Source organism: Neovison vison, chromosome 10, assembly GCF_020171115.1.
Source record: "Neovison vison isolate M4711 chromosome 10, ASM_NN_V1, whole genome shotgun sequence".
Taxonomy (NCBI): Eukaryota; Metazoa; Chordata; class Mammalia; order Carnivora; family Mustelidae; genus Neogale; species Neogale vison.
The window spans coordinates 52,530,750-52,543,121 of record NC_058100.1 but is presented as its reverse complement, the minus strand read 5'-3'; the positions used below and the strand labels follow the sequence as shown (position 1 = coordinate 52,543,121).

Genomic DNA, 12,372 nt, shown 5'->3' with positions numbered 1-12,372 from the left:
AACTGGGTCAGTACCACATAAGAATATTCAAGAACCTTAGCTTGCATAGATCCCTAAGACTTTAATGTCCTTGTCAATGATTAGAAAGGGTTATTCAAAATTCTGAAAAGAACAGAAAAATTGCTTTTCATATCTGCTTAATACTGCATCAGACATGCTTATATCTCCTATCTTCTAATCACTCCCATATTTGGGTACATGCATGGACTATAACAGAGGAACTTAGAATTTTTCCTGATAAACAGATTTCCACAAAAGTAAAATAATTTTAGAAGGAGGCCATATATGAGGTCCTACTGTCTGTTAAAATATTATTCTTAGACACGGGCCATAAAATGAAACATGTGTAAAATTCATTTTTTGGCCTGAATTTGTAAGAGCGTTTTTCTTTCATTATTAAAGAATATATTTCCAGGCTGAGTTAAAAGTAAAAGGGGGAGTTACCAATTCACATCTATTAAACTTACCACAACATTTTCCAGAATAAGTTCTCCATAGGGTTCAATGGTATATTTTCCTAACAAGTTAGCTAAAAGAACATTGTCTTTTTTCCAGTTAATTGCTGGTGTGGGGATTCCATCAGCCATGCATGGAAGAATGGCTTGTGAATTCTCATTGACCGTGTAGTGTATTTCTGTACTTCGGATTCTAGGAGGTACTAAGAAGAGTTTAAAAAAGATAGTCATTCAGGATGTTGAGTTCAATAATATCCTCATTTGCACAGAATATTCACACACAAAGGACTCTTTTGAGGATAATTTTGATGGAAATAGTAAAATAAAATGTATTAAGTTATTGTTTACTTGTTACCATGAAAGATGTCTATAACAAGAACTCTACAGGATTTGAACTTGTTGAATACATTCATAATTAGTTTCTAAGCAAATTACAAAAAACTAGATTAGATTTTATTTGATTTCTTAAATTTCCACCTCTCTCTCTCTCTTTTTTAAAGATTTTAAAAATTTATTTATTTGACACAGAGAGACAAGCAGGGAGAGGGAGAAGGAGAAGCAGGCTCCCCACTGAGCAGGAAGCCAGATGTGTGGTTCAATCCAAGAACCCTGAGATCATGACCTGAGCCAAAGGCAGACATTTAACCACCTGAGCCACCCAGGTCCCCCTTCTTAACTTTCTCTTACTGAAGTTTCTTATGCTTACTGTAGTGAAGTAAAACAAAGGAGAGCAACAAAATCCAAAAATTCTTCCATAGTTGTATAAGCATTGGTTTTTTAGCACAGACATATTGTGAGAGCAAACTAATAAAAGTCACCAGTTTAAAACACTGTAAAGCACTCACCCCATATTGAATATCACAAAGTGCTATGGAAAAAAATATTTATTGTAGTATTTCATGTGTTACAACAAATAAAAGTAAAACCACGTCAAGACATTTAATTCAGCTTTTAGAGGAAATTTTTATAGTGATTTCAGAACTCTATGCAAATACTTCATATGCCTCGAATTTTTTTTGGCCTGGAATTTAGGCAATATAAAAAGATCAACCGACTATATAAAAATACAAACAAATACCCAGGTGGACTAGGAATTAAGTTATTTACTTCTAAAGAAAAGGCTTAAAAAATGTTAAGAATAGTTGGCTCAAAAAGTAAAAATACACTCCCCTCCAAAAACTATTACCTTTGGAATTATTCAAACATATCAGTAAGAAATAGATCAATTTTAATGACATTCTGAAAAGTGACAGGACAAAAGTTGTATTTAGCAAAGACTATTTTTTTAGTATATGAATAAGTATATAAACCATATATGAATAAATATACATGCAAACAAATTATAGAAAAAACACACAAATCTATTTTGTTGAATGGTATATTGTAAATATTTGATCCATTTTTAATTAATTTATATAGTATTTTTATCATTTTTTTTATTCTTGGGGTTGATATTTCAATTTTACTAGTGGTGATGAAGTTGTAACATTAATACATTTACTTCCTTCTTTTTCAAAATGAAAATTTTAAGGCTATCACTTTACATTTGATTTTAACTTTGGCCAACACACCATACATTTTGATATGTAATATCCTTATTTTTATTATTTTCTAAATAGTAGGAAAATGAAAACATATTCTTTGATCTACTTGTTAACTAGAATGGTATTTTTAGATTTGCCTGGGGTTGGGGTTTAGGTGTTAAAAGTTTATTACATGTTTCTAGCTTTATTATATCGTGGAAAGGAATTGTAGCCTTATTTTTAAGTTACTAAAGATTGCTTTGTTGCTTAGTGTATGGTTAATTTTGGTAAATTTTATACAAATTTGAAAAAGAGGAGTATTATTTATTTCAGTCTAAGGAACTAATGTGTATTGATTCATTCAATTGTATGAACTGAAAGCACGTATAAACCAGGGGAAATATTTTAAAAACTCATAAATAGTGATTTAAAATTTGGGCTATTATTTATTTATTCAATTAAAATTGTGTCTGCTTGAAATAATCACTTTAACTATGAAGTCATAGGAAATTCAAACACACCTGGAGCATAAAAAAGAGCCTTCACAAATTTTTTAAAAAAAGAAAAAGCAAAGGCTCATCTTTACAAGAGTTACCTCTGAAAACAGTAGCTGGAAAGAGTTTAATTTACTTATTGTGTCCTCACACTGATATTAATAGGTATTTTAATTTTTAAAATATGCATTAACAATGAACACTGGGTGTTGTACTTTGTACCTAAACAATGAATCTTGGAACACTGCATCAAAAAGTAATGATGTATTTTATGGTGAGTAACATAACACAACAAATATAAAATAAAATAAAAAAACAATGAAAATATTTCAATGCTGACTCTTAGGTATTTTGTTAGTTGTCTGAATACAAAGAAAAAAAGATTTTTTTCTGTTATAAAAATATACTTGTAAATATTTTGCCATTTTAAATAATAAATCAACCAGATTTCCAACTCTCATCAGGTTAACACTAAATAATGTAGCTCATATGGAGATTAGTTTTGAGTGAAGGCCATTTGCAAGTTGAGAAATAAGCACAATAGTCACAAGACACAAACGAACCCCATAAATGGGATCTACAGCCAAAGTATAAATACTAATAACCACAATACGAGGGGATGATTGGCAACTCATTAATTATTTTGGCTATCTTAATAAAATCTCTCTTTCTTTCTCACACATGCACTTGATCACAGCCTTTCTTTTGCCCACACCAAAAATCAGAGCCTCCAATATTATATCAGAAGGATAAGTTTACCTACACATGACACACGCATGCGCACACACACCACATACAAGCACACACCACTTTGGATTGCTGGTTTTGCATGACTTTGACTTTCATCCTATTTTTTTCTCAGTGGTCTTCTCTCTTTGCCTTGGCAATGCAGCTGATTGAAATAATTCATGTTAAATAGCCTACCATGGACAGTGAGCTTGGCGCTTGTGCTGCTCGATCCTGCTGCATTTGCTGCCATGCACGTGTACTGGCCGGCGTCATCAGGCTGAGCAAATGCTATCTGCAGAGCCCCAGAGCTGAGGATGCGCTGGCGGACCGATTCCACAACCACACGCCCATCTTTGTGCCAGGTAATGTCAGGGGGTGGGAGGCCATCTGCCTCACACGGTAGGGAGATGGGCTTATCCACGGCAGTGATATATTCCTTTGGATGGGGGCTAATGACTGGAGGAACTGAAAGATACAAAGTGTAAACTTCATCTTAAGAGCATAAAGGTACCATTTACACACTAGAGTACCACTCTAGCAAAGGGAAGTCACAGAAAGAAATGAAATCCCGACTTTACCATATCATCAATCAAAGGATCACTACACTTTCTTCACTGGAAAAAAAAATTCCTTTCTTAAAAAACTGTTTATTATCTTATGTTAGTCATCATACAGAACATCATTAGTTTTTGATGTAGTGTTCCGAGATTCATTGTTTGCGTGTAACACCCAGTGCTCCATGTAATATGTGCCTGTCTTAATACCCATCACCAGGTTCGCTCCTCCCCCCCACCCCTTCCCCTCTAAAACCCTCAGTTTGTTTCCCAGAGTCCACAGTCTCTCACGGTTTGGCTCTCCCTCTGATTTCCGCCCCCCCCCCACCTTTATTTCCCCCTTCCTGCTCCTAATGTCCTCCATGCTATTCCTTATGTTCCACAAATAAGTGAAACCATGTAATTGTCTTTCTCACTTGACTTATCTCCCTTAGCATAATCTCATCTAGTCCCACCCATGCTGATGCAAATGTTGGGTATTCATCCCTTCTGATGGCTGAGTGATATTCCATTGTGTATATGAACCACATCTTCTTTATCTGTTCATCTGTCGAAGGGCATCTTGGCTCCTTCCACAGTTTGGCTATAGCGGACATGGCTGCTAGGAACACTGGGGTGCATGTGGCCCTTCTTTTCACTACATCTGTATCTTTGGGGTAAATACCCGGTAGTGCAATGGCTGGGTCATAGGGTAGCACTATTTTTAACGCTTTGAGGAACCTCTCCACTGGGAAAAGAAAATTCTTTGAGCCATATTCAGAATATTGTTCCCGGCATAGCCAACAAATATAAATGATAATTTTAAATGAAACATAAACATGTATTCCTGAGGTACTGCATGTCTAAAAGTTTTAGGTTGTGTCAGCAGAGGCATTTTATTTAATATACTGTATTATGAGATTCACTTCAGCTACTTAAACTTTCAGACTAGACCCCTTCAAGGTTTGGAAATTATTCAACGGCTCAGAGATACTTTTACTCAAGTATTCCTACAGTGCTTAGTATCTCAAATACAGCGGCTATATTTAACACAGTATTGCTTGAGTGACTGAATAAATAAATGAGTAGATCATGGAAAAGAATTATATATATATAAAACTCTTCCCACTTCTTCCGAAAGCTGTGGAAGAGCTTAGGATAAGGCGTTCTCCCTGTTTCCAGTAGACTGATTACCAATTAGGTATGGCCTGGATAGTTTATTGAACCCCCCAAAATATTAAATGATTATGAGAGAACAACTGAGCACAAGCCAGGAGCAACCGACCACAAGCATACAGGAAAGAAAGAAGAGGATGATTCATCTGTGTCAATACAAGTCCAGAGACAGTGACAAGGTGCAGAGGACAACAATGACAGTAAAAATATCCCATTCAGCATGTGTGAGAAAAACCCACAAAAAACAAACAAACAAACAAAACAAAACAAACTACTACCCACTCAGAAAGCTTAAAAGAGAAACAAAGCAAATAATATTGATTATTATCACATAATGCCTAGGAAATGAATCAGAAATGAGATCTCTGAGAGCTGCAGAGCCAAGTAATGCCCTGTGTGTAGCAAGTCCTAAGGACCTAGAACTATCTGCTGCATCTCCAGAGGATATGGAGAAATGGTCAACCACAAGGAGACCAAATCTTATTTTATTTTATTTATTTTTAAAGATTTTATTTATTTATTTGAGAGAGATAGAGAGAGAGACAGTATGTGTATTCAAGAGCAGGTGGGGGGCAGAGGGAGAAACAGACATGGGGCTTGATCCCAGGCCCCTGAGATCATGACCTGAGCTGACGTCAGATGCTTAACCAACTGAGCCACCTAGATATTCTGAGACCAAATCTTAAAAACACTAGTAGTGATGAGTAAAATAAAATCAACAAGTTGTAAAAAAAAATATGAATAACCATGTCAAAATTACTTGTATCAGCTAACCTTATTTGGTTGGGGTTTGTGCTTTCCATTACATACTATATGTGCAAGGAGGGAGACTGGGTTCAGAATTTTCATACCTCTAAAGCGTGTAGTTATCTCTGCTTTTGAAATGTTGAAATGTTATTAATCATTTAGTGTGTTTCTTTGTCCCGTAATTGCTCATATCAATAATTTCAATCAATTACTGAAGGAAAAATCCCTCCAAATGGAAATGTTCTTTCCATGACCTCCATGTTGCCAAAACCAATGAATATTTATTGGTCCTTATCCAACTGATCTCTCACTTCCATTCAACAAAGCGTCCACTCCCTTCTTGAAACACTCTCCTCTCCTAGCCTCCATCCAGTTTCCCTCTAACATCTCTGCCTCCTCCTTTGTACTCTTCTTAAGCATCCTCTCTTTTCTCAGAACTTTAAACAATGCAGAGTGATGGGTCTTTGTCCTTAGCTCTTTTTTCTGTACAAATTCTTATCCAGTCTTGTGGACTAAAACACACTGATTACTTCCAAATTTTTATCTTACCCTCTACTTCTCCCTTGAGCTCTGAATCCATAAATATTCAACTCAATTTGATATCTCTATTAGGATTTCTCATACTTTCCCACATCCCGTAGGATCAATCAGAAATTATGTTTTCCTTCCTCCAAAGCCAGGTCCCCCCGCTTGCACTACCATTCCCCCATGGCACTATCATCTATCTACTCGCTATCTCAAGCCCGAAGCCCAGGAAACATCATTAATTCCTCTCTTTTCCTAACCTCCCAAATCTGATTCATCCCTCATCCTGGCAGTTACACCTCCTGGAAGTATCTTAAAACCACCACTTTTTCCATTTACCCCTGCAACTTACATGGCCACTCTTACTTCCGGCCAGGCTGTGACACGCTGCCTAGAGGACCTGAATAGTACCTTTGGCTCCAGTCTTGCTCCGTCATCTACATGGCCCCAAACGAGATCTTCCTAAAACCAAATGAGCATCTTGGCTAACCCTTAAAGTCTCCCACTGCATAGAGAAGAAAATTTAAACTTTGTGTGGTCCGTCTGACCTTCCATGTATTGGCTCACCTATTCTGACTTCCTTCACATTTTGCCAGCCTTCTCCTTCTCCATTACTCCCTACCACATTGCCAGGTTTCTTTCCTTATTTTCTCCTGCTGTGGGCCCACTGCATGTGCTGTCCTCTCTCCCTTGGACACACCGCCACATTTGCAAGGCTCATCCTAGCTTATCACTCAGGTCTCGGCCCAAATGGTACCCCTTTAGAGAAGCCTACTTCTTCTTTTTTTTTTTTTTTTTAAGATTTTATTTATTTATTTGACAGACAGAGATCACAAGTAGGCAGAGAGGCAGGCAGAGAGAGAGGAGGAAGCAGGCTCATTGCTGAGCAGAAGGCCTGATGTGGTGTTCAATCCCAGGACCCTGGGATCATGACCTGAGGTGAAGGCAGAGGCTTTAACCCACTGAACCACCCAGGTGTCGCAGAATCCTACTTCTTAAAGCCTACTTTAACCACTAATGTCAAATGGTCCCCACATTTCCCCATTCTTCCCCATCTCAGCCTTTTGTTTTCTGCTTAGCATATGTCATAATTTATAATTACTTTATTTATTGTGGTAGTTAAGTTTTTTCCCTTCTGTACACCATAAGGGAAGGATCATATCTGTAATGTGCAATGTATTTCCACTCATTATTGCAACAAATATTTGTTGAGAAAATGTTAGCATTATAAAGAAATTAGATTTATAATGCACACGTTAAGTAAATTTTACTATAGTCAGTAATATACCAGAGGAAAATCATACTTAACGGAAACTTGAAATCAGCTAATGCAAATTCAGAAGCTCAGAACCTACTTCCAAGTCACAAAACTAATACATGCAAGATACAAATATTATATCAAGAAAATAACAGTTAAATGTGAAAAGACTGCTTTGTCTACAGAATAATTTTTTTCCATCAAGTTGGTTAACTGAAATTACAATTTTTTTGTTTTATGATTTTTTATGTATGATTTTAAAAAATGTATGATTTTTTAAATGGATATTAGAATCTAGTGTTTCATAAATGTATCCAATGTGGTATCATGGAGAGATTGGTTTTAAAAGTTACCTTAAGCATGTGCTATAATGGAACAGAGTACCATATGAAGTTCAGAGAAATCCAAAATACCATGAGATGCATCAGTTTTCTTATATAAACAATGACCCCAAAAAACCCCCAAGCATTAAATTTTCTTCTTCATAAGGGTAACTGAAAAAACACATTGTATAATGTAATATAAGAATGCTGAGAACTACGGTAGCATCCTTATTTTAGATAGATGAACTTTTGGTGTACACCTTGTTACAAGCATCTTTGCAATGAAGACATAGAAATTTACTATTTAGGTACCTTGAACATTTAATTTGATTTTGCCTAAGGCGGTACCAGCCGGATTCTGAGCCACGCACATGTAAGTACCAGCATCTTCTCTGACAGCTCTGGAGATCTGCAAGCCGCCCCCGGGAAGAACTGCATGGCTTTTGCCTGCATCAGTTATGAAAGCACAGGGAAGAATTTTTATTAAAAATTTTTTCATTAAAAAAAGTCATCCTGACTTCTGAATTGTGAAACACTGATTTGTTGTCATTTTCTTGATAGAAACAGTGGTAGGTACCTGCAGTGACGACATTGATGCCTTCTTTTTGCCAAGTAATGAAAGGACTGGGGGTCCCTGTTGCTTCACATGGTAATAAAATGGGATTGTTTACAATGACATCGAGTTCACTTGGCTGAGGCTGAATGATTGGAGGCTCTATAAGAACCAACAGAAAAAGCAATGGCACCAGTTAGTGGCAGAATTGTCTGAAAGTTAATCACGCCTAGATCCATATTTCCATGTTATTAGTGATTTGATTGTCCAGAGGAAAGGAGAACATTGGCCACATTACATTTTTTTTGAGTCTTGCTTCCGTAGGCAGATTCCATTAGAAGAACTCCATTAGGAGACTAGAAGCCAGAACAGATTATAGATGTTCAAGAAAAAAATAATTTAGGGGTTGTTCTGTGTGATTTTTCATCTGTACGTTTTTCTTCGTTTATTGAAAAATATGTATCAGTCTTTCATATCCCCCAGATATTACTGTGGTTCATAAGTCTAGACAGTACATCCTTTCAAGAATAAACATGACTTGAAGAAAAAACAAGCTTTTAATGAATTAAATGACCTTCCATACCCTGGACATAAAGAGTCACATGTCGATGGGCAGAGCCAGCTGCGTTCCTGGCAACACAGGTGTATTTTCCAGCGTGGTTTAACTGAGTGGCAAATATTTCAATTGCTCCTAAAAAGGAAAAAGTATTTATGTATCTAGAACATCCATTTTTCTGTAACCATTTTTCTGGTTCAATAAACTATGTCATTCTGGTTTTGTGTTTTCATCACCATAGCACAGGGACACTTGGCTTATACTCATACTTGTAACCCCCTGAAGGGCCCAGCGCAGTGCCTTTTGATCATTATTAATAGCTTTATTTAGGCAAAATTTACATGCCATAAAATTCACCCATTTAAATGCACAATTTTATGATTTTAGTATCTTTCCAGTCATGCAACTCTCACAACCTGATTTTGAGAACGTTTCTGTTACCCTAAATGGAAATCTCTTTCCATTTACGTCACTTCACATTCCCAGCCCCAGCCCCATGCAATCACGAATTTCTTCTTCTTCTTCATATATTTGCCTTTTCTGAACATTTCACGTGGATGCAATCATACAGCTGTCCTTTGTGTCTGATTTCTTTCACTGCGAGCAGTTTCTGAGTTTCATCTGTTGTAGTGTGCGCCAGTATTTTTGTTCCATTTTATTGAAAAATAGAATTTCATTGTGTGGATTAGCCACATTTTGTTTATTCTTTCATCAGTTGATGGACATTTGGATTGTTTCTACTTTCTCTATCGTGAATCATGCTGTACGAACATTTGCATACAAGTCTTAGTGTGGACATATGTTTTCATTTTTCTGGGTTGATGCCTAGGAATGGAGTGTTGGGTCATATGGTAACTCTTGTTTAATATTTTGAGAACGTTTCAATGTGTTCTTTTAACACAGTACCTTGTGCTGAAGGGTAGTTAATTTCTATTTTATGATTTTAATTGCTACCAATCTATACACATTTCAGAGACAGCCAAAATACTTGGCTTTGAGAGCCAAGTTCTACCCTGAGAACAATCTTCCATCATTTCCGTTCTATTGAAAAAATAAACAAATTCCCTTAGAATAACATGTACAAATGCATAAAGCCCCAGGATGTTAGCTGCTACTTTAGTTCAACTCTAGTGTACCTTCCCAATACAAAACACCTATGTACATTACCTATATTTAAATTTAGATGAATTATAATTTTTCTCTTTCAGTACATAAATTCTATAAATGATGGCTACTACAACTCTCAAAAATTATCCATCCTAACATTTATCACCCAGCCTTACCTGCTCAGTTATAAAAACCCTGAAAACAAAAACCTTGAAAACCCTCCCAGTTCTATAGCCTCAGAAACTCAGTGGCATATACAACTTATTTTAGGCACTAGATCTTTATTAAATGAATGGAGATTCTTTCTGGCCAATAGAAAGAGTATGGTTCACTCAAAGGCAACCAGTGAATTTGTGAAACTTCAGGATTAGTAAGTATGCACTTAAAATCCCTGTGATCATTCCTATTATATTCAGTTATTGTGATTTTGTTTCCAGACTTTTTTTTTTTCTCTCCCTTTGTCCACTTCCCCTTCCCATTCTAACTGTATTTTTTTTTCCCAGATGTGTAAGTCTAGGAATGAAATGCATTTTATTTTTTTTTTTATTTTGGTGCAACAAAAGGCCAGGTAAGGTCATCCATTAATAACTAGTGTCATCATAGATGTATAATGACTGAACCTGGTCTTACCTGAGGACAGAATTCTGTAACCGTCTCCCCTGGGATGTAGCCTTATACCATTTTTTGTCCAGTGAATTGAGGGAAATGGAACTCCTGAAGCAGTGCAGGTGATTACGGTGGGGGCATGTTTGGTTACTACGAAGTCCGTAGGCTCATCGGCTATGGAGGGTGGAACTAAAACAACAGTAACAGTAATTAGGAAGCACACATTTCCAGTACTTACAGGTTTCCAAAGCCTTATCATCCATCTTTCTCTTTCTACACTGAAAGTTAGTAAGTGGAAAAGGAAGCCCTTTTGGGAAGTAGTGGGATGATGAAATGCATCATTATAATAACTGTTAATCCACATACTAAGCCAGTTCTACCTTGGACAGTGAGATCCACAGTTCTCTTATCCTCCCCAGCATCATTTGTCACGGTGCACTCGTAAGTTGCAGTATCATCCACAGAAGGGGAAATAATGACCAGTGAACCAGAAGAAAGGAGCCTAGAAGAAAAAGTTCAGAGCGATGATGTACTACAGGTCAATTTTCATAAATGTTGGTTCAACCACAACACAGTACCATGTTGTGAATTGAAGGAAATGGAATTCTTTCCTCGTATTAAAACAAGGAATCAGACTTCTTTGTGTATGGGCAATGGGTTAATAGAGCCTCAACGTGAAGATTGAGAGGAAGCAGTTGTGTAGAAGGATTGCTTGAAGAGGGACTCCTGCATTTTCTGATTGCTCATATCATGATCAACCATGCTCTCCTAAGTGATATATAGGAAAATGAGTATGCTGATGACAGCCACTGTTTACTGAGATTCGAATACATTCCAGAACCATCTCAACTGCTTCACATAAACTACCTCTAATGTCACGAACTTTGCAGATTGGCATTCGATTATTTCCGTTGACAGGCTGGTAATTACAAGTGCATCTGTCTTACATGTTGCCCTACTTTCCATGTCTCCTTATGTGTGCAGAACACTTTTGAGATGCCTAGTATGTATATCAATAAGTCTTTTCCCTAACTTCTAACCAATTCAAAACTAAAGTGATCTGGATCACTTCAAATGCTTAAGAGGTCTAGTAAATGTGCATATGTTATGAGAAATAAATCTAAATGAAATATATATTTCCTTACTTCAAGGTGTGCACCATTAGAATAAAAATGATTTGATTCAATGGGAATGCTTTTTTTAAAAGGTGTTGCACATTTTCTGCATAGCACATATCTTTCAATCACTAGACTCCCAGTACCCAAAGATTTAAAGGGTGAGAAAGAAACAACAGAATTTCAAGTGAAACACTCCACAGTTCATATTTCCTAATGTATAAGTATTGATTATTATCAAAGTAGATCTACAAGAACACTTGTTTTTAGCATTATGGCAATTCCCTTGACAAGATATCTGTTAATTTAACTGAGATACAAGAAATGATGCCCATTTACAACATCAGAAATTCCTAGTGATTGGGGCGCCTGGGTGGCTCAGTGGGTTAAAGCCTCTGCCTTCAGTTCAGCTCATGATCTCAGGTTCCTGGGATTGAGCCCCTCGGGCTCTCTGCTCAGCAGGGAGCCTGCTTCCCTCTCACTCTCTGCCTGTCTCTCTGCCTACTTGTGATCTCTGTCAAATAAATAAATAAAATCTTAAAAAAAAGAAAGAAAGAAATTCCTAGTGATTAAAGTGTTAGCTTTTAAAAAACATGCTGTCATGTTATGAAACATTTGAAGTAAAGCTGAAGAAATGCAAAAATTGGAGAACAAGGATGTTTTTCCTCCCTA

General features: G+C 36.6%; 1 protein-coding gene across 2 annotated transcripts in view; it reads right to left on the bottom strand.

The window, feature by feature from the left end:
- HMCN1 (hemicentin 1) overlaps window positions 1–12,372 on the bottom strand; it is a 470,681-nt gene that overhangs the window by 56,270 nt on the left and 402,039 nt on the right. For both annotated transcript variants that reach the window (XM_044267297.1, XM_044267296.1), the window contains 7 exons: window positions 10,966–11,087; window positions 10,610–10,774; window positions 8,900–9,007; window positions 8,341–8,478; window positions 8,076–8,210; window positions 3,397–3,666; window positions 468–658 (listed from right to left, as the gene is read on the bottom strand). In XM_044267297.1, coding sequence (XP_044123232.1) covers window positions 468–658; window positions 3,397–3,666; window positions 8,076–8,210; window positions 8,341–8,478; window positions 8,900–9,007; window positions 10,610–10,774; window positions 10,966–11,087 — 1,129 coding nt within the window. The remainder of the gene's footprint in view (window positions 1–467; window positions 659–3,396; window positions 3,667–8,075; window positions 8,211–8,340; window positions 8,479–8,899; window positions 9,008–10,609; window positions 10,775–10,965; window positions 11,088–12,372) is intronic.